The sequence below is a fragment of the Onychostoma macrolepis genome, chromosome 04 (genome assembly GCF_012432095.1).
Source record: "Onychostoma macrolepis isolate SWU-2019 chromosome 04, ASM1243209v1, whole genome shotgun sequence".
NCBI lineage: Eukaryota > Metazoa > Chordata > Actinopteri > Cypriniformes > Cyprinidae > Onychostoma > Onychostoma macrolepis.
Window position 1 is genome coordinate 17,000,905 of NC_081158.1, and position 25,603 is coordinate 17,026,507.

Genomic DNA, 25,603 nt, shown 5'->3' on the forward strand with positions numbered 1-25,603 from the left:
CTGAATGGGTTCAAAACACGTAAACTCGGTAACACTTTAAAATAGGGAACACATATTCACTATTAACTACGACTTTTCCCTCAATAAACTCCTAATTTGCTGCTTATTAATAGTTAGTAAGGTAGTTGTTAAGTTTAAGTATGGGGTAGGATAAAAGGATCTTGATAATGCCGAATGAGGCATTAATATGTGGTTTATAAATACTAATAAACAGCCAATATGTTAGTAATATGCATGCTAATAAACAACTAGTTAATAGTGAGAATAGGACCTTAAAATAAAGTGTTACTGCAAACTCTATAAACATTATGTACAGAATACAGAAAATTTCATAAAGCCCTGACAAGGAAAGCAAGATGTAAATATTATATCTTTTAACCTGAATAATAGATTTACTTATTAAACTTGTCTGTGAAAAGTTATATTAAATCTTCTAACTACAGTCGTGCTCATGTGAAACCGGTAAAAGCCAGGTATGATCTGTATGCACAATATGATTAAGAACACCAAAAAGGGGCATAACTATCCACAAAGTACTGTTTACATTGAGCAAACTCCACCCAAATGAATTATGTTGGTAAAACACAACCAGAAAGTATTCTCAGGCCAGAACAGTATAGTCCCACTGCTACAAGGACGATTTAACAACTTTATAGATGAAATAACACACGTTTTTGCCCTTCAACAAAAAAACGGGGGCTGCATATTTTTGCTTTAAGTCCCTTGGAATGACTTACACTTCCATTGTAAGTTACTGTAAACATGACTTTTGTTTTGAAAATCAGAGCGAGTGAAAAATGTATTTAAAGAGTATTTAAACCATAAAATTCCTTTAAAATGTACAAAAAAAGGCAAAAATATTAATTATCATGACAAAGATAGGCTATTTCCCAGCAGTCAAGGGCAAATGAGGCCTGAAAATGTTATAGCTCAAACAAAGCCATATAAAAGCTTACAAAGCTCTTCTTTAAACACAATGCTGACCCATATTTTCATGTAAACTACCCTCGAATGACCCAAACCTTGAGCGGTTATTGTTTGCCCCTCTTGGCACTGGCTCGAGACCACATCACTGTCTCTGTCTTCTCTCTCCACCTTCAAATGAGTTTGCAAGATTAAACATGAATCAAATTCCTTTCCTGTTCATTTAACAGAGATGCAGACAGCTTGCACTGTTATTTTAGCTTAATTAATGTTCAGGTTTCCCGATCTCGGGCTGTATTCTGCTATCAGAGCACAGGAATGTGAGGAGGAGGATTTCTGATCTTCATCCTTTTGAAAATAAAGTTGTAGACTTTTACCTTTAGAAATTCTAAAGAAACCTGCGGTTAACCAAAATTGCTAGTATCAAATACAGTAGAGGCCATTTGTCTGTCTGTTAATAAAGGACAGTGTTCAAGAGGAACTACGCCAAATAAAGACGGGTAAGAAAACAGCGCTGACACAGTTTGACTTAAGTAATCTAATAACAGTTTCAACAGACACTAGGGACAGATATAGCAATGCAAGTAAAGTGAAAAGTTTCAATAAAACTGAGCTTGTTTAAACTACACAGACCTTGAGTCTTTTTTTGTTATGTCTACCAAACTTCAGCAATGGAACAGTGTTTGCATCTAGAGACACTCTCTCATAGCAATTTTACCTTTTGGTGAATTTGTTTAAATTTGTACAATCACATTAATACTTTTTTAACAATCTGCTAACACCCTACTGAGGTTTAGGTTTAGGGGTGGACTCTTATGCTTATTTCTAAAAACTGTATGTTTTCATTCCCCACCAATTCACCAAAATGTAAAACAGTTATGTTTTCTCATCAGACATCAGGTTGGAACGTTAAAGATGCTGGGTAGTGGAGCATTGAATAACCACCCAGAACCAGTGCTATTAATATCATGAGCTAAATGAAACTAAAATGCATACACCATACACCAAAATTGATTGTTTTTGGTACTTTGTATAATATATAACGTAAAACTTTTACCAACATGCCTGCATTAAAGTTTAAATTTATAATTGATAAAAGTTATCAGAAAGTATGCTAATGAATAACTTTGGCAATCCTAAAATATTAAAAATAAAATAAAATATAAACAAACAGAAAACTCCTAATACAACCACATACCAACACAAACAGCTTTGTGGAAATGAGATTTGCATCACTCCCCAAGTGAAAAAACGTGCACTTCCATAATGTACATAAAGTTATTCATTAGTACTTCTTAAGTGTACTCAACTGTGCTATTTTGGGACGCCATGAATATGAACTAAAATGTGGTTTTAACATAGTATCTCTGTATTTTAAAAATGTATTTAGCTACCAGTTGTAGTACACTTGAGTGTATGAAAAATGGGTTCAAGTGTACTACAGGTGGTAACTAAACACATTTTTTTAAATACAGAGAAAGTATGTTAAAAGCACATTTTAGTTCATATTTATGGTGTCCCAAAATAGCACAGTTGAGTATGGAAGCCTGTTTTCACCACTGAATATAAAATAAAAAAAGCTTATTGCGACTTTTTATCTCACAATTCTGACTTTTTTTCACAGAATTGTGAGATATAAACTCGCAATTGCGAGTTATAAAGTCAGAATTGTGAGATATAAACTCGCGATCCTGACGTTTTTCACAGAATTGTGAGATATAAACTCGCAATTGCGAGTTATAATGTCAGAATTGCGTGATATAAACACGCAATCCTGACTTTTTTCACAGAATTGTGAGATATAAACTCACAATTGCGAGTTATAAAGTCAGAATTGCGAGATATAAACTCGCGATCCTGACGTTTTTCTCAGAATTGTGAGATATAAACTCACAATTGTGAGTTAAAGGGGTAAAATAAGACTGATATGTTCTCAGAATTGCGAATTTATATCTCGCAATTCTGACTTTATAGAAGTATATTTATATTAAAAAAAGTCAGAATTGCGAGATAAAAAGTCAGAATTGTGAGATATAAAATTGTAATTCTGAGAAAAAAAGTCAGAATTGTGAGTTTATGTCTCGCAATTGCGAGTTTATATCACGCAATTCTGACTTTATTTCTGAGAATTGTGAGTTTATATCTCAGAATTATGACTTTTTAAAAGAAAAAAAGTCAGAATTGTGAGATAAAAAGTCGCAATAACCTTTTTTATTTTTTATTCAGTGGCGGAAATGGGCTTCCATAGGTGAGTACACTTAGATGATCTTTAAAATACAAAATTAGTGCGTGAAGTGCACTTTTTTCACCTGGGATCACACCTTCTTCATAGAAGACTGTAAAAATAACAGTACTTAAATATCTAAACATATTATTTCACCCCACTTTCTTTCACTATTTTAGTCGTATTTAAAACCAATATTCTGTTGAGTGAGATTCAGCATTTTAAACAAAGTATGTTTAACAGAGTGACACCCACAGCATGTCTGTGATGTCTGAGGTCAGAGGGTCATGTGTAGACGAGGTAGAAGGACAGTCACACCTGGACTGAAGATCTCCTCTGTTAATGACATGTAGATGACAGGGGACAGGCAGTGCAGGGCTCAGGGCAGTTTCACAGTGATTAAAGTCTCTGTCTGTCTCTCTTACAGCTGCTGTGTGCATGTCAGAAAGCAGATCTGAGGACACAGCTGCCCAGCTCTAGCCTGACCCACACACGAAACAGCTACTACAATTCACAGTCTTTCTAGGAAACAGTTTATCCTTGCGAAAAACAAACAAACAAAAAAAAAAAACACATTATTTATCACATCAGCTCTATGAGGTAGTTCAAAGGGTTTTACATTTAACCTACATACTGTTTCATGACATAACTTTCATAACAGTCATTGCAAACAAATTACTCGGCTCATTACTCAATTTACTCATAGGTAGGCCTGAAGGGAATCGCCAGCTGCAGAATGCTGCAACCCATGCTGATTTCCATCACTGACTGAAAGACTTTGAGTTCTACTCATCCGCCTCTAAGTTGTTGCTTTGTAAGATTTGATCGACACACTGAATGTAATACAAAAAGTCAGAATGTTACAGATGCCTCCTTTATAGGGCAGATGTAGGATTATGATATTATTCAATTATATCTTAAATAAGAGCACACCTCAAATTAGCAAATAATGATATAATTTGTGACCCTATCTGTGAAAACCCAGCTAAGGTCATTTTTTTTTTGTGAGTTACTCTTTTCTACATCCTTCATAATGTACAGAACATTCTGTGGAAATGTAACCTTGATATGTTTAATATTGAATTTAATATTGACCAAGGCAAAGATTGAAATCATAGTGAAATTAATGGTTGAAATCAAACTTTGATGTTTGATCTCATAATTCGGTTTTTAGACTTTAGCTTGGATTTTATAGAAAGAGTCACATTTATTTTATAGTGCTTATTAATATTGTACTGAACAGCTTCACCTTTATATGGTACTTACTATTTTAGTTGTCAGGAAAAAAATAAGTTTAGGACAAAATCTATGTGGTATCTACTTTATAATTATATGAAATTTTATTTCATATCTTTTTAATTAATATATTTTGGTCAATTAATACATTTCTGTAGTCTTTAGTTACATATTTAGATGAACCTGTTCATTACACATTTTTAAAAGTTAAATTCACAATTTTAATTTTAAATTTGGCGTGTTTTAGCTGAGAACGATAACTATAAAGATAATGATATTAGCGTCCACACCAGCAGACAATATCGTCTTTTTATTCTAAGCGCACACGCATCTGTCGCTTTAAATTCTCCAGCTCGTGATTGCAGAATGGATTCTGATTGGGTGTCATTGATTTTATCGTTCATCAGCTACAAAAAAAAATGGTTCTGGAAGTGATTCCAACAACGTTTCCCTGTGCCTTTATCTTTATAGTTGTGGTGTGGACTCTGCTATTCTTTAATACTGAGAATGATTTTTAGAACTATATCTTTATTGTTATCTTTATAGTTATCGTCCTTGGTGTGAATGGGCCTTAACTATTAATTTAATTGATTTTACTGTGTTTAAATCAGTTTTGCAGAATTTCACTGGAGTACTGTTTACAAGACGACACTATTTCTTTCAACATCGAAACGTCATGTGTTACTTGCCATTTCTTTAATTATTTCTACAAACTTACTAACAATTTCTACGACAAAATTGCTTCAAAGTAAAGTGTTTCAGTGAAAAAAAAAGAAAAAGAAAAAAGAAGTAATTTCCATGTGGAATCATTTATCTATAAACCTCAACCATCTGACAATTAGAAGACTTACGAATCTTTTTGCAAGATATGAAGCTATGTCTTCAAGTCCCAACTTAAATACAAGTTCAGAGAGTTTGGTAATGCAATGTAGAATAGTCCAGGTATGCGAGTCCTGCAGCGCTGAGTGGGCTACAGTCAACTACATGAGACACAGATGCAGTGGCCCACGGGCAGAAGCTCAATCCGCTAAAAAAATATGCATGTATTGGCAGGCTCATTTGCTGACAGCAGGGTTAAAAGAGGAAGAAAATGGCTAGAAGTGATGAATTACCTCCCCTCTTCTCTTTAGATGTGACGTGGATCAAAATCAAAAGATGAAGACATCAAAAAAGTGCAATTTCACTAGTATAAATGATGGCTGGCTCCATCTTTCTTGAGGCTTCAACAGATGGCTTATCACTCGTATTGATCCGGCACACAGCACAAAGCACAGAGGTGCAGGGCTAAAAAAGCAGCATCATTTTGCAGAGGACACCCCTCAAATTGGGAAAAGGCTTGTTGAATGTTAGCAGACACAGATAAGAGAGATTAGGTTACTGTTCAAACACACAGCCCTCACTCCGTCCTGTTTACTGTGCAAACCGGTGTTGTTTTAGACTAGAATGGCCCTTGTTTTGACTAGAATGTTAACTTGCTTTTATCAGGGACATATCTGGGACTTCTTGTGTGTCCCCAAGCACTTATATAAATAATTAAAGCTAAGTCGATAAGAAACACACCTGTTGAGGAGTGAAAGATAACAGTGTCTTCATAGTGTTCCATTTGTGAGGTAAGCTAAAAATGTGAGCCATGTGGTAACGCTTAAAGAACCTGGTTTTATAGCAGTCTAATATATTGTTTAACATGACCGAGTTAAGATGAGGTTTTTGAGCGTGGGATAAGGTAGGAAATGATAACAGATGGCACATTTTCACTTTTCACAGTCTCAAATATGAATAAAAATATTTTATCGCTTTGCATTTAAGTGTGGAGTATGGTACATTTGAATATAAATGCTAAGGAATATTGCTTAAAACTGAAGAAATCAGGTAACAAAAAAAATTATTAAAGTATATTTTGTGAAAACAATGTGAGTGGTGCTTGCTCATACAAAACTCACCACCATGATTCTAGTAGGTGGCTCAGTGGGTGGTTGCTAGTGTGCTACTATGCATTTGTTTTGACTGGGTTTTAACATGTTGCTATGTGGTTTCTAGGGTGTTCTGTGTGGCTGCTTTCAGCCCCAAATCAAAAGAGCCCATCCCCAAGTCCCTATGATATTTTGGGTCGAATATTTCTTCATTCATTCATTCATTTTGTATTATTTTGCCTGTTTTATTGTTTGCCAGGACAACATGATAAGTCAGATTAGTTAAAAGTAAGATCAGCTTTTAATACTTAGGTTTGATGGTTGAAACCCTAACCTTAAGTATAACCAGTTTATTTCTAAATGTATTTAACTTTATTATTATTTAACTGAACTAAATTATTTCTGTCTAAGCTGTCTTCTTTCAACTCTTCAAAAATTGCATGATCAAAAAACATTTGCTACATTTTAGAGGAAGGCTGAATTTGAAGCACCTCATTATCAGTTAAAAGCATTAAATTCACTCACAGTGTAGACATTAAAATCTAGCTAAGAGCTCTGTCACATGTTTTCCCTTAAGGGATGTTTCCTTTTCCCTGGGATGGAGGTGAAGAGGTCACATAAGCAGCGTTAATGGTTACCTAACATCTGACATGTGGGTATGTCCAAGGAATAAAATGCATTAGTTTATCAGACCAGAAAGAAAGAGATCTGTGTGAAATAAGAGGGGGTAAAAGAGGGTGGGAACTGCTATGGCAATGGAAACCGATGTGTCTTTGTCATGAATGAGAGAGCATGGCATGAATGCGGCTCATTACAACCCCAACAATGACCATGAGCATGCACATTCAGATGAGGACCGGCAATCAGACCAACAAAGACACGGCCGTAAAGCCACAAAGTACAGACAAGAGAGCTGTATTCTGTGTGATGTATTTGAATTGCAAGTTGCAAATTAACAGGAAGAGCGGTATGTGGGAGGAAAAGAGATAGAAATGGAGGACAGAAACAGAGAAGGAAGAGCGTGAGATATGAGAAGCTGATGCCATTTGAAGAGGCTGGCTGTATATGTGAGCATGGTATAATCTAACACTGCCAGAGATATGATAAAGCACTGTAACAAGTTAACAACACACTAACACACCATGTATAATAAGAATAAATAACTTTAAGAAGTAATATCATTAAAAGAAAACAAAAAAAACCCTTAACTGTCACTTGCGGGATAAATTATCACAGAGAATGAAAAGATAAACTGAGTGATCTTCCAGTGAGGAGTAATTCTCCAAAAGTCGTTACAATACTAAGAGACACATAATTCAACAATATAATATGTTGCTCATCTCAAACATTTCATAACAGAATACTGGCAGGGGTTTAGATTGAACAGAAGTTAAATAATCCTCTAAAAGTGAACCGAGACTTCATTCTCACGCACAAATCGTTCTTGGCTTCTTCAACATTTCTAACAAACACCTCACAAGCAGAAGAACAGGATTGTGGTTCAGCCTGCAGCAAACTCAGCATGAAATCATGCAGCCCTTCAGAGCAGCAGATCCATCTTTGACATCAAACCAACAAATTAAAATGAATCATATTTTTATACACTGATTTGATTTTTTATTCTTTTTTCCCTGCTTACCCTACACTGCAAAATCTCAAACTTAAGAGACTTTTCAAGCAAAGACAGTTGATTCAAGAGATACAAAGAAAAGTGAACTGACCTGTGACAGAAACTTTCATGGTGGCCTCCAGAGGTCTGTTGTTATCCAGATCTTTGCTGAGTTTGAGTTCTCCGGTATTTGGGTTTAGAATCAGCAAACTCAGCTCATTTCCTTCAATGAAACTATACTTGAGCTTATCTGACACATCTGGGTCATAGGCAGGTACCTTTCCTATAATCCCAGATGGAAAACTGTTGGATTTGTTGGTGACGTAGTTGTTGAAGATAATCTCAAAATTCTGCAGGACAGGATCGTTGTCGTTGACATCAGTCAGACAAATGTGGACGGTCGCTCTGCTGACCAAAGGAGCGGACGTGGCCTGTACGACTATGACATACTCCATTTTGCTCTCGTAGTCCAAATCCACGAGTGCTTTTAAGTCTCCAGTGAATATATCCAAATCAAAGACCTCTGGGATATTTCCTTCCACAATCTGGTACAATATCTGAGCGTTGGTTCCTTCATCTGGATCCATGGCGTTGATCCGGGCAACCACTGAATCAACAGGACTGTTTTCTTTGATGTAGATAAACAGTTCATCCTTCTCAAAAACAGGAGCATTGTCATTGATGTCCAACACAGAAATCTGGATCTCCACCGCAGCTTTGAGAGGAGGAACTCCTCTATCTACTGCATAGGCCTTCAGGTTATACACTGGAACGTTCTCTCTGTCCAGCTTCCTTTGTGTTCTTATAATTCCAGAGTATTGCTCAATCATGAAGTCTCCTTCCCCGTCATCGCCACCTTGAAAGGTGTAGCTCACACGTCCATTAGAGCCCGAGTCCCTGTCTGAAGCAGATATCTGGAGCACACTGGTGAACACAGGTGCGTCTTCAAACACGGTGCCCTGATATTTGTCCCTCCCAAACTGTGGTGCATTATCATTGGCATCCAGGACAATGATTTCCACATAGGTGGTATCAGACTTCTGAGGGATTCCATTGTCACGAGCAATGATGGCCAACGTGAAGGAGGCTTGATCTTCATAGTCTATCTCCATCTGCGTGGTGATGGCACCTGTGTCCTGATCAATCTTGAACTGTGGAACATTGTCCTCCATGATATAGGTAATACGTGCATTCTCACCTGTATCTTCATCTGTTGCACTGATTACTACAACAGTTGATCCAATGGGTCGATCCTCGCTGAAGGTCTGATGGTAGCTGGCGCTCTGGAACACGGGTCTGTGAGTGTTAGCATCAGTTACATTGATGAACACCTGTGCGGTGTCGAAGCGTGTACCATCCGAGGCAGTCACAGTCAGAACGTACTGGCGTTCCTGTTTGTAATCTAGCGGCAGTGCAAGCGTGATGAGTCCACCTCCGCTTTGACTAGTAATGGCAAAACGGTTCCGTGTATTACCGCTGGAGATCTGATAGGTGACCACACTGTTTACATCACGGTCCAGAGCTGTAACAGTTAACACACTGGTCCCAACAACAGCATCTTCATTGATTTTTAGCGAGTATAGCTTTTCGGTGAATGTAGGGATGTTGTCATTCACATCTAGGACAGTGATGCTAACGCTAGCTGAGGACGACATTACTGGAACACCATTGTCTCTGGCTTCAACTCCAAAGGTGTAATATTCAGTGGTCTCTCTGTCCAGCTCAGAACTGACTGTTACCCATCCAGTGCTGTTATTGATGGTGAAGGGAAAGCCTGGAGTGGTGTCTGTGAGGCTGTAATCCAAACGAGCATTTTCTCCAGAATCAGAATCAATGGCCTGAATGTGAATCACGGAATATCCAATAGGTACGCTTTCTAATACGGTGGCTTGGAAAGGAGTGCTTACAAACATAGGAGCATTGTCGTTCACATCCACAACTTGGATGACAACAATGCCTGTTCCGTTAATGAGAGGAGGCCTGCCTCCATCCTGGGCCTTTATGCGCAAGTTATATTCTCTGATGATTTCGTAGTCTAGAGGGTTTATGACATCTATGGCTCCGGTTGGGGTGTGAATGAAGAACTGACCTTTTACATTGCCGCTGATTATGCTGTAATGAACCTTAGCGTTATTGCCCTCATCTCGGTCAGTGGCTTCTACCTGGGCCACTTTAGTGTTAACGGCCACATTTTCTGGCACCTGAACTACGTATCTTTTCTCACTAAACTGAGGATAGTTGTCGTTTTCATCTTCAATTGTGATGTGCACTGTCGCGGTAGCACTGCGGGGCCCGGGGTCCCTTCCTTGGTCATTGGCCTCTACTATCAGCTGATACTGTGCCATGGTTTCTCTATCTGGACGCACTCGAATCTTGACCAGTCCGTTCCGAGAATCAATTTCGAACCCAGAATTGACACCCTCACCATTCACAATCTTGTATATCATGTTTGCATTGGATGGTGCGTCTCCATCTGTGGCCCTGACTGTAATCACCTCAAAACCAACTTCCACATTTTCTCGTATCCTTACCTTGTATTCGGTCTGTTCAAAAACGGGTCCGTGGTCGTTGGTGTCACTGACTGTAACGGTAAGGTACGACGTGGAAGTGCGTCGCGGTGTGCCATTATCAGTCGCGGTGACTTTAAATACGTGAGTGTCTTTAACTTCTCTATCTAAGGGCTGGACAGTCTCAATGCTGCCGGTTTGAGGGTCTATCCGAAAGAAGTCGTTAGAACGGCTGTCGAATAACGCTTCCATGCCATACTCGATCTTCCCCGCGTCTCCGTGGTCGCTGTCAGTCGCTTTGAGGGTGATGACTCTCGTACCCTCGGGCTCGTTCTCTGGCACAGAAACTTGGTAGTTCGGTAACTGAAACTGAGGCGCTGAATTCACGGCTCGCTTTATTCTCGATTTCCGTTGAGTTGATAAGTGTTGCGCAGAATGTAATAATGATGTTTGGACTGAGGTGAATCGCAATTTGAGGCACATAGAAAGGGACTCACCGTTTGAATCGTGAAACGAACAGCGGATAGTCTCTTTAAGGCGTCTCAAGTCCGTCTCCAAACAGTACGCGTCCTTCACATGCAAAGTCCCGTTACGCACAAACACATTCAGGTGGTCTGAGGTGCAAGAAGTCATAAAAACAGCAGAGTTTCTTGTGAAGACAGGCAAATAGTCCTTAAAACTAAGGAGTAAATCACCTGGAGAAAAGCAGGAAGTTATTCCTAACTTATAAATGCAATCCACGCTAATATCAGGCTTAGTCACTCTCTTCCTTTTATATTTGAACACGCAATTTCGTCCGTGTACAAATACATTGAAATGTGCGTTAACTAGTCCTTCAGTTGTTAATGATTGGATTTTAAAATAAAGAGACAGCGCGCTGTGAGGGGCGCGCGCACAATCCACCTCTCCACTTAAACGCACTACTCCATCTCTCCAGTCCACTTTAATAAAGTTCCCAATGTACTCAGAAGTTAAAGTCCTGTCTATTTTATACGTCCATCCTGGTCCCAGTGACAAATTGGCCAAAACAGCTCCAGAACGTAAAGTCTCCGAGAGGTGCAAGTCGAAACATCCCATGAGAGGAGCGCAGAGGAGAAGGTGAACCCATAATAACCAACACATTACAAGATCCATGGCGTAAAACTCTACAAAACATGCAGAAAAACACGTCAACTCTCCTTCTGCCGGCACGTCGACCTTCTTTTATCCTTCATTGTAGCTTTTTAGCAGGAGAAAACGCAGTTAATCAGGCTGGTATCCATGGAACCAAGTGACATTACCCACGTTAAGTTTTAAATGAGGACAAAATGGCTCCGTGCGTGCGCGTCTCTCCCCCAGCACACACACACTCTCTCTCTCTTTCTCACACACACACACACACACACACACACAGAGTCATTAACATAAACCTGCACGCACCTTCTCTCGAGACTAAAGAATAACTCTCATGGAAATTCAACTATTGTTATTCACCTCTGCATTTATTCTTTGGTTCTTTTGGCGACTTTTACACCCTTACGTGAGCGACGCGGCGCGTCAATCAAGAAAAAAAATAAATAAAAATGAAGGTACGAGATGAAAGAGTTTAGCGCAACTCTCCGCATATTTCTGGACGTAAATGCTTCCATTATAAATATATGCTGTTTCATATATTAAAATAGGTGCGTTCTAGTTTTTTAGGCTATATGGATAAAGCTTTTTGCTTTTTAGTCTCCTAAATTAACATGAAAGCGCAACACGTGTTTAAATCGTTCAGTTTACGAGCGGCTGTAAAGTAATAAAGAGTTATCAATACTGGATTCCCTATCTGTTATTCGCTATAGGTATAGTAAAACTAAATTGTAGCCAACATGAATAAATGATTATTTATTCTCTATACAAACCATTACAAAAATACCATGCTAGCCATAATTTACGGGGGAAAAACATGGCATAGGCTAGTCAGTGAAAATTACAGAAATATTTTGAAACTTTCCGTTTTAACCCCTTGAGACCTTGCAAAATGTTTTTAAGCATTAAAATTTGGTTTGGTGCAAAATAATCATTACACGGATGTTTTTAGTTATCTTTGGAAATAAAAAATAACAAGCTTGAGTTTTGAGTTATTTTAAAATTTATTTTCATATCCTTATAGCTACGTGATTGTAAGCGAGAATAAACATGTTTTATATGGTAAATAAACTTATTTTACCTTTAATTTTAGTGTCTCCTCAACAGATAAAAACATGCACTGACTACCTATGTTCCTAATAAGACAATAAGCAATGGATTTCTTGTGAAAGAAAATCATGCTCTGCTTTGAAAACATTTTTTTTAATGAAGTTTTGGTAACACTTTAGAATAGGGAACACTTATTCACTATTAACTACGACTTTTCCTTCAATAAATACCTAATTTGCTGCTTATTAATAGTTAGTAATATAGTTGTTAAGTTTAGGTATTGGCTAGGATTAGGGATGTAGAATAAGGTCATGTAGAATAAGGCATTAATATGTGCTTAATTACTACTAATAAATGGCTATTATTCTACTAATATGCATGCTAATAAGCAAGTAGTTAAGAGTCCCTAAAATAAAGTGTTACTGAAGTTTATATATATATATATATATATAAAATACTAATTCAATTCATAAAGCAATACAACTATACTCTTAAAAATAAAGTTTCTTTATTGGCATAGGTGGAACCTTAAACACTCATAGAACTTTTCCATTGCTCAAAAGGTTCTTTATAGTGGAAAAAAAAGGTTATTACGATGATTAAAATGTTTTTCACACAAAAGAAATAATGGTTATTTTAAAGACTGTTCGCTGAAAGGTTCTTTGAGCAACCAAAAATGCTTCTTCTCTGGCATCGCTTACAAAACCCCCTTTTGGAAACTGTATTTTTAAACTTGTAAGTTTCTCTTATACAGATTGTTGAATTGTGATGCCATGTACATTAAAAACACAGAAGATGAATTAATGCCAAACCCCAAAACATTTGGTATTATGTATATTGGGCTTAAATTTCCTTTTAAAAATCTTTATAATATGTGACCCTGGACCACAAAACCAGTCTTAAGTCGCTGGGGTATATTTGTAGCAATAGCCCAAAATACATTGTATGGGTCAAAATTACTGATTTTTCTTTTATGCCAAAAATCATTATATTAAGTAAAGAATGTGTTCCATGAAGATATTTTGTAAATTTTCTACTGTAAACACATAAAAACTTAATTTTTGATTAGTAATATGCATTGCTAAGAACTTAATTTGGACAACTTTAAAGGTGATTTTCTCAATATTTTGATTTTTTGCACCCTCAGATTCCAGATATTCAAATAGTTGTATCTCGGCCACATAATGTCATTTATTCAGCTTTCAGACAATCTATAAATCTCAATTTCAAAAAATGTACCCTTATGACTGGTTTTGTGGCCCAGGGTCACATCAGAGGACAGTCATTTATTCTCCAAACCCCAATGTTTTAACGCATGTTATATTGCATTTTTTTAAACTATATATAGGTTAAATACGTTAATTCCGTGTTATGTGTACAGCATGGCTGTCATTAATTGAAACTGATGAAGATGTCCAAAGGCACTAGTAGACACGCAGTAAGTGATTCGCTCACGCCCTCTATTGGCACAGAAAGGAACTCATTAACAGTACTCAAGAAGAACAACCTGTGAACCTGTAGCTTAATATTTGTCTGAAATATTGCATAGGTCAGGATGTGATGCACCATAAAGGCACTATAACCACTTACATTTATAAAATCTTAAGAAAGAGCAATACAATAATCACTATGCATATATTTTACAAATAAATTACAATTCCCAAGGACAACTGAATTAAGAAAAAAACCCAGAAAACATACAACTCACATTAAGGAATCCCCCATCCTAAATGTCTGTGAATACTAAGAGTCTCCTAAGTTCTTGTCCCTTACATAAAACACAAGAGTTGTGCTGGTTTGTGCTGCATGTGTCTCAGCTGACAGGCTCTGGATGTTGTTGGTTTGTGTCTTTAGGTGGGCAGCTCATGCAGTTTTGACCTTTCTGAAGAGTGAATTTTGTGGGTCCCAGACGAATGATCTTCCCACTGCCCAAACACTCATCTCCCTTATATAGGACAGCAAACTGCAAGGCAAACACAGTGGAGTCAGGTTTGAATGAAAAACCAAAATGCCTTGTCCTGTTCCATGTTCTATAGTTTTCTATGTGTATAAAGCAAGAAGTCGCAGAAGGTCATATAGTTCATTAATCTAACTATAGGCTGTTTACAGTTGCCCATCAACCTAGCAAGCTTGAACACTGCTCAAAATGTGCATCTGAACTTTTTTGTTTTATAATATTCACTTAAGATGTCATCGCATTTGTTGCACAGAAAGCTTATTTTTTTTGTAAAACAAACAAAAAAAGGACTACAGTCCATTATTTATAGAGAATATGTTATAGTGACGGAAGACAGGAGTTGAATACATCAAGTAAAATGTTTCTGAAGTCCCGTTTTTCCCACAAAGTCTAGTGTAAAAGTAAAACCACAAGTAAATGATTTATAATGAACATCAGGAATTTAGTTAAACATTCGAGATACATTCTGCAGCAGTGTAGATATTTCTGGATTACCTGCCCAGGTGTCAATGCTCTTATTGGCTCTTTCAACATTACCCACACTGACCCATCTAGATTCAAGGTTACAGTGCACGGAGCTAAAAGAAACAAGATGTTGATATTAGGACTGTTTACAAAAGAACATTTCTTGTTATTATTAACTAAAACTGGAAATAAAAACTATTGAGCTATTATTAAATAAAACTATTCAAAAAAATGGTGCTTTAAATATTAGAAAATAAATTTCACACTTCAAAATTGAACATTTTGACAACTAAATGCAACTCAAATAAGTTGAAGTACTAAAATGACTAAAACTGAAATAAAAATAAAGCTAAATGCAAACGAATAAGAATGACAAAAGCACATAATAAAAACACTACTGCTGTCAAACGATTAATAACAATTAATCGCATCCAAAATAAACGTTTTTGTTTACATAATATGTGTGTGTACTGTGTATATATTTTCAAAATATATACTGTATGTGTGTGTGTATTTGTATATACATAATAAATATACACAGTACACACACACATATATTATGTAAACAAAAACGTTTATTTTGGATGCGATTAATCGTTTTACAGCACTAAAAAATACTAAAACTTCAACTAAAATTAAAATCAAAATAAATGCAAATTCAAATTTGTCATAAAATCTTATAATAATATATAAATAATTCTAAAATAACACTACTGTAGACTAAACAGAAAATACTGGCTGCTGGTTGTTTATGTAGCTTTTTCAACTGACCTGTTTTCTAACAATTTTAAGCTAAACTGAAAACAATTGGAAAGCAACTCACTCAAAGACATCCGGTTATTGAAACGGAAGTGACATTCCATCATCTGAGTTCGGACAAGTTCAACAGGCGGGTCTTCGGGTATCCAGTGGAAGCGGTCTGTCTGTAATGTGTCTCGGAACAGTGCTGGGTGGTTAGTTGTTGGACCCTGCAAGAGATGCCATATTTTACTAATCAATCACCCTGAAAAGTCATTTGTTGCCTTTTTGAGCAAAATGAATGTACAAAAATACAAGTAACTCACCACAAATACATCTCCAGTCGTGGTATCTTTATCAACTACAAACCAAGGATCAACCTGTCCTCCTATTCTAGCCCTCTGACCCAGTGTTAATGTGAACCAGCCTGTGGCGAAGTGCAGTAATAATGTGTGTATTAGTCATACAGTATCACAGACACTATGGAAGAGAATATGAACAGTTATTAAATTAATATCCACCTTGATGCTGCCCCATGATCTTCCCATCGTCAATGGATACAAAGTTTCCCGGTTTGGGCTCTATGTACTGTAATGAATTTGACAAAGACTTGAAATAGTACTAAATTAAGAGACTGCAGTATATATTGAATAATGGCAACACAGTAAAAATTAGAGTCTGAAAATCAGGTTTTTAACTTGCAAAAAAAATGTTGATTGTATGATGTTTGGCCATTTCTGCACAACCCTGTTACCAAAATGTGGAATATGTTTGAATACAGTTTATATATCCGAGTTTTATATTTTAAAAATATATAAATAAAATATCAGAATAGGTAACAGGGTTGCAAATTTAACCTATAGGTAAGGATGGATTTGTTATTGATGATCTAATATTTATAAGAGTTTTTGATCATTTTATTTCTTACAATATCCTTGGTAACAGGGTTGAGGTTTTGATAAATATTGTTGAACCTGATAAATTCAGTCAACAATTCAATTTGTGCAACACTTGAAAAACGTATTATTATAACAACATGTTATCTAACATATAAAAAAGCTTTCAGTTTTCAAAAGAAAGAAGGTGACATTTGTGTTTTATTGTTTTAAAAAAAGAACAGGACACCAGTTTGTACCCTGCATCTAACATACCTCAAGGATAAAGTTCTCAAAATCTCTCTCTCCAATGAAACAGATCCCCATGCTCTTTCAGAGAAAAGACGAAAAAAAGAATTAATTGCATTTACATTATATTTAGTCACTGAGCAGACACTTTTGTATCAATTAATCAGTGGAATATATTACATTTAAAATACTGAGCACTACTGAGTGTCACATTTCTTGTGCCAAAGATATTGTATGAAAGACTTAAAAAGCGTGTAGGCCTACCTCTTTCTTCTTTACAACATGCTGGAAGCCAGCCTCAGCAGCTATTTTCTTCACAAAGTCTTTGGTTAGCCCAGCTAGGGGAAATATTGTGTGTCGCAGAGCATCCTGGGAAATCTGACTGAGAAAGAACGTCTGGTCCTTCAAGCGATCAGCACCCTGATAGAGCCGCACAGCTAATGATATTCAGAAGAAGAGTCAATATACAAACAAATCCCAGATACAGCTGACAGTGAAGGAACATCATTTTAAATCTCTTAAATCTCACAAAAACTGTCAAGAAAGGTCCATGTCCATATTTCAACCCAAAAATCCAAACAATGAATGAAACATATTTTGCATGAAAACATTTTTTATATTATTTTCCCATTCTACACAAGTATAGAATTTAAAGTATACATCATAGTGGTATTTGTTTATAATTGTAATTAAATTAAAATGTATTTATATATATATATATATATATATATATATATATATATAATGCTCCTGTAAACACAATTTATTTTCCTGTCCTCTACATCGCATGAACAGATGTTATACGTACGCTTTCTAATTTCAAACCGATCTCTGAAGAGGGTTCTGGGAGGTGGAACATGCTTCTGCTGAAAAACCTCCTCGTCCTCCTGGGATGTCCGGGCATAGTGTCCTGTTGCCATGGCATCAGCACCTGTTTTCAAATAAGACTGTGATGATGCTAAATATGCAAGACACCACATACAAATGTTTTTTTTTGTTTGTTTTTTTTTTACATTTATTGACCGTTTTTTTGTTCTTACAAGATGTAAGAGACTTAAAAGTATGTTTCTTTAATTTGTGTTAATGTCAGTTGTATCTGTGGTTTGTTTCTAAATTGATCTTTACTCTACTTCTGCTCGTATCTTAAATAAGCCCTTAAGAGAGATTCCGAAGTAAAACCGTCATCTAGTTGCATTAAAAATGTACACAATAATAAAAGCACTCAAATAAGAGCTTTAAACTGTATTCATTTAAACAGAGTTATAAAATCACAGCTCATTCAATATTTCGTTTTAACCTTCCAAAGTGGACAAATAACATTTTCTTCATTTTAAGTTGTGGACTCAAAATGAACACTACAACAAATAGGCAAATTTATACACCTCCTTTCACTTATTCTTTGTTTAAAATCTTTAAAATCTCTTCTCCTGGAAAACACTACAAGTTCATCAATCCCACTTAACTTACCTAAAGTATTAACTGCATACTGATAGAAGTGCTTAAATTTGATGTGTTTGTTACACATTATGTCTGGATTTGGTGTTCTGCCCTTCTCATATTCCCTAAGAAGATTACTGCGTGCGAAAGAAAGACAGAAAGAAAATGAGCGAACTGTGTACAACCTTTTGAATTCAATGATTTCAAATATTAACTACTGCAATATTTACCTAAATACTTCATGCCAGTATTCTTTAACATATGAGACCTGGTGGAAAGGCATATCCAGCATCTTACACACTTTATAAGCATCTTCACAGTCTCTCTCTGATGAACAGACCCCTTTCTCATCCTGAGAGTCCCAGTTCTTCATGAACACACCCGTCACATGATAACCTGACAGCAGAGAAACGCATATCAAATCATATCTTCAAACAAATGATGCTAGTTTGAAACACCAGAAAGTGTCTTCTTGTCTGCAACTTACTCGGCTAATTGAACTTTATATGCATCGTTTTATCATTTTTAAACATAACAAACTGATTTTTGGAATGTGTTTCTTTCATGTTTTGTTAAAATGCTGCTTTCTACAATATTGTGTATCAAACTCAAATTAAAACATAAAAGCTGACTTGACATTCATACATAGGTCAGTGTGATTTATGTTTCCAAATACTTTATTGTTGTTACAATACAATCTAGAATAGAGTATAACAAAGCACATTATAGTATTTAATAAACAATTTGTATATTACATTATAATAATATCGAATTATAGCATGCTATTTTATACATCCAGAGTTTATGTTGCTAACTTTAGCCACTTACGAAATGTTTTGATGCTCATAACGTGCCCAGTGAATGGGACTGTTAATTCAGTAAATTAATTTAGGAAAAATGTGTAATGAATTTTAAGTACACTGATATCTTACCCATTCTTTTGAGTAACAGTGCACTGACAGAACTGTCAACCCCTCCAGACATAGCACACACAACATGTCTAACTACACCCATGACATCTATTTCAATATGCGCTCAAATACATTTAACCAGAACAGTAAAGAAAAATAAAGAGACATGTCACGCCTCTGCTATGAAGCTCGCCATAATTAAAGTACTTTTCAAAATATTGACCGATCGGAAACAAAAGATCAGCACTAATAAAAGCATGGTTCCGGGTATTGCTCTTGGTCGAACTCCTTAAACAGTAACACTGCAAGAAGTGTGGCGTTTCAAGTCCACGGAAATATAATAAGCAGTAGAATGGTAATCAGAATTGCAAAATATATTAAATTTAAATGAAACATTGAAACGTTTGTATAAAAGTTAATATACACTTTAATAAATCTAACATCGTTAACAAATATAGTGAGATCGCGTAACACATTTCTTTATGTATGCAAGCTGCCGAACTATTCGATTTCAATTATTACTTAAACGTACAAATACACAACTATTAAATTACAAGTACCACACATATCTATCAGCATGATATATAGTACATTATAAAGTATTTATTTATATCGTGCTGGATTAAATGGAGGATTTTTTATTTATGTATTTTTTTATTTCCTGAGCCATCGAGCTCCCCCTGCAGTAATAACCAGTTTATGCCTCATAATGATTATTGACTGGTAATGTGCCACCCAATGATTGTTTCATATTCATTAATGGGTCTTTTACCGTTGCTTGGTCGTGACAACCGCAAATGAAGTTGTTTACTGGAAAAGCAGCTTTCTAAAATCCCACATTATATTTTTGGATAGCTCTCGGTTTTACGGTAATTATAGCATACAGAAATATTGTTTATCAAATCAGCAGTATAGTGCAACTAAATGCAATTCAACTGAAAACTTTCAGGCTGTTATGTAGAAGTTATATGGTTGGGATATACCAAAATAAACTATTATTTGGCACCATTTGTTTCTGAAAACCTATATTAATGTTATATAGTAGGATTTGTTTATTTTTTCTTCCTTTTGCCACCTCATACAAGAACATATGGTAGAACAATCTAAAGCTCTCCTGTGTTCAATGCATTAGTAATAAAAACTAGTTCAGTTAACACATTTGTTAATGGAAATAACAAGACACAATAATTATTTTTAAATAATAATAAATTACTTAATGATAAAATTATATATTTAATCATAACTACTTATATTTATCATTTTAAATTTATGTGTATCTATTTTTTATTTTTATTTATTTTTTTAGCTATACATCTAACAAAGTTGCACTGATCGAGCAAGAACGATGGGAGATGTCTCAGCAGACAGCATTACTATCGAGATGCTCAGCGAGGCATGTGAGACTGTCAGATGCAGTCCTCTGGATGTGATCAACACACCGATGCTCCATGGTCCCAGACCACACTGCCACTCAACGACCCCTGCAACATTCACATCAAACTGGAAAACATGCAGAGGACCGGTCAGTTTGAGATGTTTTACTTCTCTTTGCTTAGGTTATAATAGCAATGCATATCATGATTTGTTTTCTTTCCTCTACCACCAGGTTCATTTAAGATAAGAGGTGTTGCAAACCAGTTTGCCCGGAGACTCAAAGGGGGCCATTTTGTGACCATGTCTGCTGGGAATTATGGAAAGTCTTTTGCATATGCATGTAAGCATTATGGATCCAAAGGCAAAGTGGTGATGCCAGAAACCACCCCCATCTCCAGATCAGTTCTGATACAAGTATGACACTCTCATGCTGATACAGTTACACTTTTGTCATAATTGAATGTTTTAACAAAATGTGTCAACCATTTGTAGAGTTTGGGAGTTGAGGTTGAAAGAGCGCCAACTCCTCGTCTCATGGATGTTGTTAACCGAAGTGTTCAAGAGGACAACATGACTTTTCTACATTCCTATGATGATCCGGATCTTATCGCTGGACATGCCAGGTTAAGTACATGTCTGGGATAGATCACCCAAAGCAAGGAAATCCTGTCATTATTTACTCACCTTCATGTCGTTCCAATCCTGGGGTGTGTTTCCCAAAAGCAACTATGGTCACAAGTTCCATTGTCATGCATGACGTTTTTCTTTAGGTGAACACAACAGGAGATATTTTGAAGAATGTTTCATATAATGAAAGCAAATGGTGACTGTGACTGTTAAGCTCCTAAAAGAACATAAAAGCACCTTAAAGGTATCATAAATGTAATACATGTTTTCTTTCAAAACATACAGCTTTGAATAACATTAAGGTCGGTAAATGACAATACAATTTTCATTTTGGGTGAAATGTTCCTTTAAAATGGACTTATCAACACAAAAGGTACACCTTTGCACCGTATTTAACCTGTAGCATGTATATTAGTACCGTAAAGGTACATAGTAGTATCTTTTTTAGAGTGCATGGTAAACTGCATCAACATATGCATTGATAATGTATTATAATTGGTTCACTCATACCAGTGTCTTTTGTAATTGTAGCTTAGGTTTTGAGATCCTGGAAGTTGTACCCTATCCAGATGTTGTGGTTGTTTGCTGTGGTGGAGGAGGGTTACTTGCTGGTGTGGCAGCTGCCATCAAACTGTCTGGTTGTGAGAACACAAAGATCTATGGAGTGGAACCAGAAGGAGGTGAATATTCAAATTATTTTTTAGAGTAAGGTCTCATTTGTTACATTAGCTATCAATGAGCAATACATTTCTTACAACATTCATTAATCTTTGTCAATATTAGTTCATAAAAATGCAGTTGTTCATCGTTTATTCATGTTAGTTAAAAGTAGTGCTGTCAAGCAATTAATCGCATCCAAAATAAATGTTTTTGTTTACATAATATATGTGTGTGAGTGTGTGTACTGTGTATATTTATTATGTACAGTGGGGCAAAAAAGTATTTAGTCAGCCACCAATTGTGCAAGTTCTCCCACTTAAAAAGATGAGAGAGGCCTGTAATTTTCATCATAGGTATACCTCAACTATGAGAGACAAAATGAGAAAAAAAAATCCAGAAAATCACATTGTAGGATTTTTAAAGAATTTATTTGCAAATTATGGTGGAAAATAAGTATTTGGTCAATAACAAAATTTCATCTCAATACTTTGTTATATACCCTTTGTTGGCAATGACAGAGGTCAAACGTTTTCTGTAAGTCTTCACAAGGTTTTCACACACTGTTGCTGGTATTTTGGCCCATTCCTCCATGCAGATCTCCTCTAGAGCAGTAATGTTTTGGGGCTGTCGCTGGGCAACACGGACTTTCAACTCCCTCCAAAGATTTTCGATGGGGTTGAGATCTGGAGACTGGCTAGGCCACTCCAGGACCTTGAAATGCTTCTTACGAAGCCACTCCTTCGTTGCCCGGGCGGTGTGTTTGGGATCATTGTCATGCTGAAAGACCCAGCCACGTTTCATCTTCAATGCCCTTGCATTGGAAGGAGGTTTTCACTCAAAATCTCACGATACATGGCCCCATTCATTCTTTCGTTTACACGGATCAGTTGTTCTGGTCCCTTTGCAGAAAAACAGCCCCAAAGCATGATGTTTCCACCCCCATGCTTCACAGTAGGTATGGTGTTCTTTGGATGCAACTCAGCATTCTTTCTCCTCCAAACACGACAAGTTGAGTTTTTACCAAAAAGCTCTATTTTGGTTTCATCTGACCATATGACATTCTCCCAATGCTTTTCTGGATCATCCAAATGCTTGGACTGTTTGAGGTTGTGGACAGGTGTCTTTTATACTGATAACGAGTTCAAACAGATGCCATTAATACAGGTAACGAATGGAGGACAGAGGAGCCTCTTAAAGAAGAAGTTACAGGTCTGTGAGAGCCAGAAATCTTGCTTGTTTGTAGGTGACCAAATACTTATTTTACTGAGGAATTTACCAATTAATTCTTTAAAAATCCTACAATGTGATTTTCTGGATTTTTTTTTCTCATTTTGTCTCTCATAGTTGAGGTATACCTATGATGAAAATTACAGGCCTCTCTCATCTTTTTAAGTGGGAGAACTTGCACAATTGGTGGCTGACTAAATACTTTTTTGCCCCACTGTATATACAAATACACACACATACAATATATATTTTGAAAATATTTACTTGTATATATTTATATTCATAATTTATATTATATATAAATATATTTAATATGTAAACATAACATATTTTTCATAAATATATACATGCATGCACATAATAAATATACACAGTACCTACACATATATTATGTAAACAAAAACTTGTATTTTGGATGCGATTAATCGCTTGACAACACTAGTTAAAAGATTAAACTTAAACTTAATTAAACTTTAATATTAAAAACGTATAAGTGAAAAAACTAACAACATTTAGTAATCTTAGTTCATTTAAGCTAATGTAGTTAACCAATAAATGGATCTCTTTTGTAAAGTGTTACCGCAAAAGTTAACACCGAACCTTCAAGCAAGCATATTAAGGGAATTAAGAAGAGCATAATTAAACTTTCATCACACTTCACTGTCTTGCGATTTTTGCCAGGAACAAAATACATAATGGAAGATAATGAGTTTGACAAAGCTGATATAACTGCACCAAAAAAGATGGTAGCAAAAATTTACTTGTTTGAACCATGCGATTATTTTGTAAGGTGTCACTCCCTTAATTATGTCAGATCAAATCATAATTCGTAAGATTAAATTTCACAGCATGACAGGGTTGAACAGAAAGTGCAGACAAATCATTTTAGAAAAAATTATATGGACTGTGAAAGCATATTTTAACTCGGCCTCATGTTCCAAACCCATAAGACTTTAATTCATCATAAAAACACAAATGAAGATATTTTTAATATTCTCTCATAATTTTTTGTCCATCTATGAAAAGTCTAGGTAATCAATGTGGACCAACTCATTAATGATGAAGAATGAGACTTGATTTTCTGACAGAAAGTAAACATTTAAAAATCCTATTAAGTATCCCATTAATTAAATTACTAGTAAGTGAATGACACTTTTTTTTTTCTGACGAATGCACATTAATTTAAATAAACCTTCTTGATTTTCAACAGCATGTACAATGTACAAGAGCTTTATTGAGAAGAAGCCTGTTGGTATGGATGCCAAAAGCATTGCTTCAGGGCTAGCGCCACCATTTGCAGGTAAGAATTCTACTTTGAATAAAACTTAATGGAAGTGTTCGTTATGTGGGCTTTTTGAAACATGTATATTGGGTTTCACCCTCAGGTTCTTTGCCATATGAGCTGTGTCAGAAATATGTGGAGAACATTGTGCTTGTGACTGATGAGGAGATCAAATCTGCAGTTTCCACACTTTATAAGGCTGGACTCGTGGTTGAACCTTCAGGCACTGCGGCGTTCGCTGCCGTCACGAATGACAAAATACCAGATATCAATGGCAAGAACGTGGTGGTCATCCTCAGCGGAGGAAACATTGGCAAAGATGAGCTTAGCAACTTTCATGACTAAGGTAAAGGCTTCGTTTATTTCGATAATAACAGCAATAAATAATCTTTCTATACAGTTTAGCATATATGGGCTGTGAAGTTCCATAAAGTCATTGAATGGAAAAGAGCAGCATAAACTTATACAAAAGTTATTTTGTGTTCCACAGAAAAAAGAAAAAAAGAAAATGAGACTGCGTAGATGATAGCAGATTCATGTTTGCGATAACTAAATTTTGCCATGTTGTCTATGGGTTTATATCTATTTAGTCAAAATCTCTGCATTGCATTCATCTTTTAAGTGCAAAACACTAAAAATGATATATGAAAATACTGTGAATTTATATGTGCCAATCAACAGAAAACTAATATACAGATTGTGTTGTTTGTTAGGTGACTAACATAATAGCTTACACATAATTTTATAGCTGTGCTAAAAACTGTACCCTACTGCAACTTGTTTTAATTATACAAATGTTGAGTATACTGAAGAGGACACATAATTTTCTTTTCAACATTCATTACATTATTCATATTGACTAAAGTCTTGCATATTTCTCATGCTGGAGATCTGGATGATTTTACAACTTATTCAAACCCTCAAGAGGGAAAGTGTCTTGTGTAGATTATGGCTATGTTCAGACTGCAGGCAAATTGCACTAGAAATTGCAAGTGATCAAATCAGATTTGTATGTCCAAACATAACCAACTTATCTGCATGAGTTGCTTTGGTTACGATGTAGGCGTACCAACATTTTTGATGAGGCTTTCAAAACGGATGCAGGAAAAAAACAGAGGTGCATCGTCTCTCAGCCACCAAATAACCACCCCGTCAATCTTCAAAGTCAGCGATGGAGGAGACTGGAGCCGGCCTCGGCTTCGTTTGAATACTGTACTGTACTTCCTTTGAA

The 25,603-nt window shown here is 36.0% G+C and overlaps 3 protein-coding genes across 7 annotated transcripts in view; 1 reads left to right on the forward strand and 2 right to left on the reverse strand.

Annotated features, from left to right (window-relative positions):
- celsr1a (cadherin EGF LAG seven-pass G-type receptor 1a) overlaps positions 1-11,686 on the reverse strand; it is a 97,374-nt gene extending 85,688 nt beyond the window's left edge. For all 5 annotated transcript variants that reach the window (XM_058773764.1, XM_058773765.1, XM_058773763.1 and 2 more), the window contains exon 1: positions 8,016-11,686. In XM_058773764.1, coding sequence (XP_058629747.1) covers positions 8,016-11,544 — 3,529 coding nt within the window. In that variant the 5' untranslated portion in view covers positions 11,545-11,686. The remainder of the gene's footprint in view (positions 1-8,015) is intronic.
- Positions 11,687-13,057: 1,371 nt separating this feature from the next.
- trmu (tRNA 5-methylaminomethyl-2-thiouridylate methyltransferase) lies at positions 13,058-19,400 on the reverse strand. Its single transcript, XM_058774187.1, has 11 exons — positions 19,224-19,400; positions 18,522-18,687; positions 18,322-18,428; positions 17,663-17,785; positions 17,119-17,291; positions 16,882-16,935; positions 16,252-16,318; positions 16,057-16,157; positions 15,816-15,960; positions 15,023-15,105; positions 13,058-14,533 (listed from the first exon to the last, which is right to left on the reverse strand). Exons 1-11 carry the CDS (start codon positions 19,303-19,305, stop codon positions 14,384-14,386), a joined length of 1,251 nt encoding a protein of 416 aa, XP_058630170.1. The 5' UTR covers positions 19,306-19,400; the 3' UTR covers positions 13,058-14,383.
- A 563-nt stretch (positions 19,401-19,963) lies between these two features.
- srr (serine racemase) lies at positions 19,964-24,723 on the forward strand. The gene is given in 8 exon segments (XM_058774188.1): positions 19,964-20,071; positions 20,509-20,644; positions 20,647-20,724; positions 20,809-20,990; positions 21,069-21,199; positions 21,735-21,883; positions 24,301-24,390; positions 24,476-24,723. Coding segments are annotated over 7 exon segments (969 nt in total). The 5' UTR covers positions 19,964-20,071; positions 20,509-20,547; the 3' UTR covers positions 24,718-24,723.
- The last annotated feature ends 880 nt before the right edge of the window (positions 24,724-25,603 follow it).

What these genes read in the sequence shown, in the direction of transcription:
- trmu (XM_058774187.1), bottom strand. Translation starts at nt 19,305, where the DNA reads ATGGGTGTAGTTAGACATGTTGTGTGTGCTATGTCTGGAGGGGTTGAC. An exon ending in TTGAGAACTTTATCCTTGAG is followed by an intron (nt 16,319 to 16,881) that starts GTATGTTAGATG and finishes AATTCATTACAG; the next exon opens with TACATAGAGCCCAAACCGGG. An exon ending in CAATAACCGGATGTCTTTGA is followed by an intron (nt 15,106 to 15,815) that starts GTGAGTTGCTTT and finishes TGTTTCTTTTAG; the next exon opens with CTCCGTGCACTGTAACCTTG.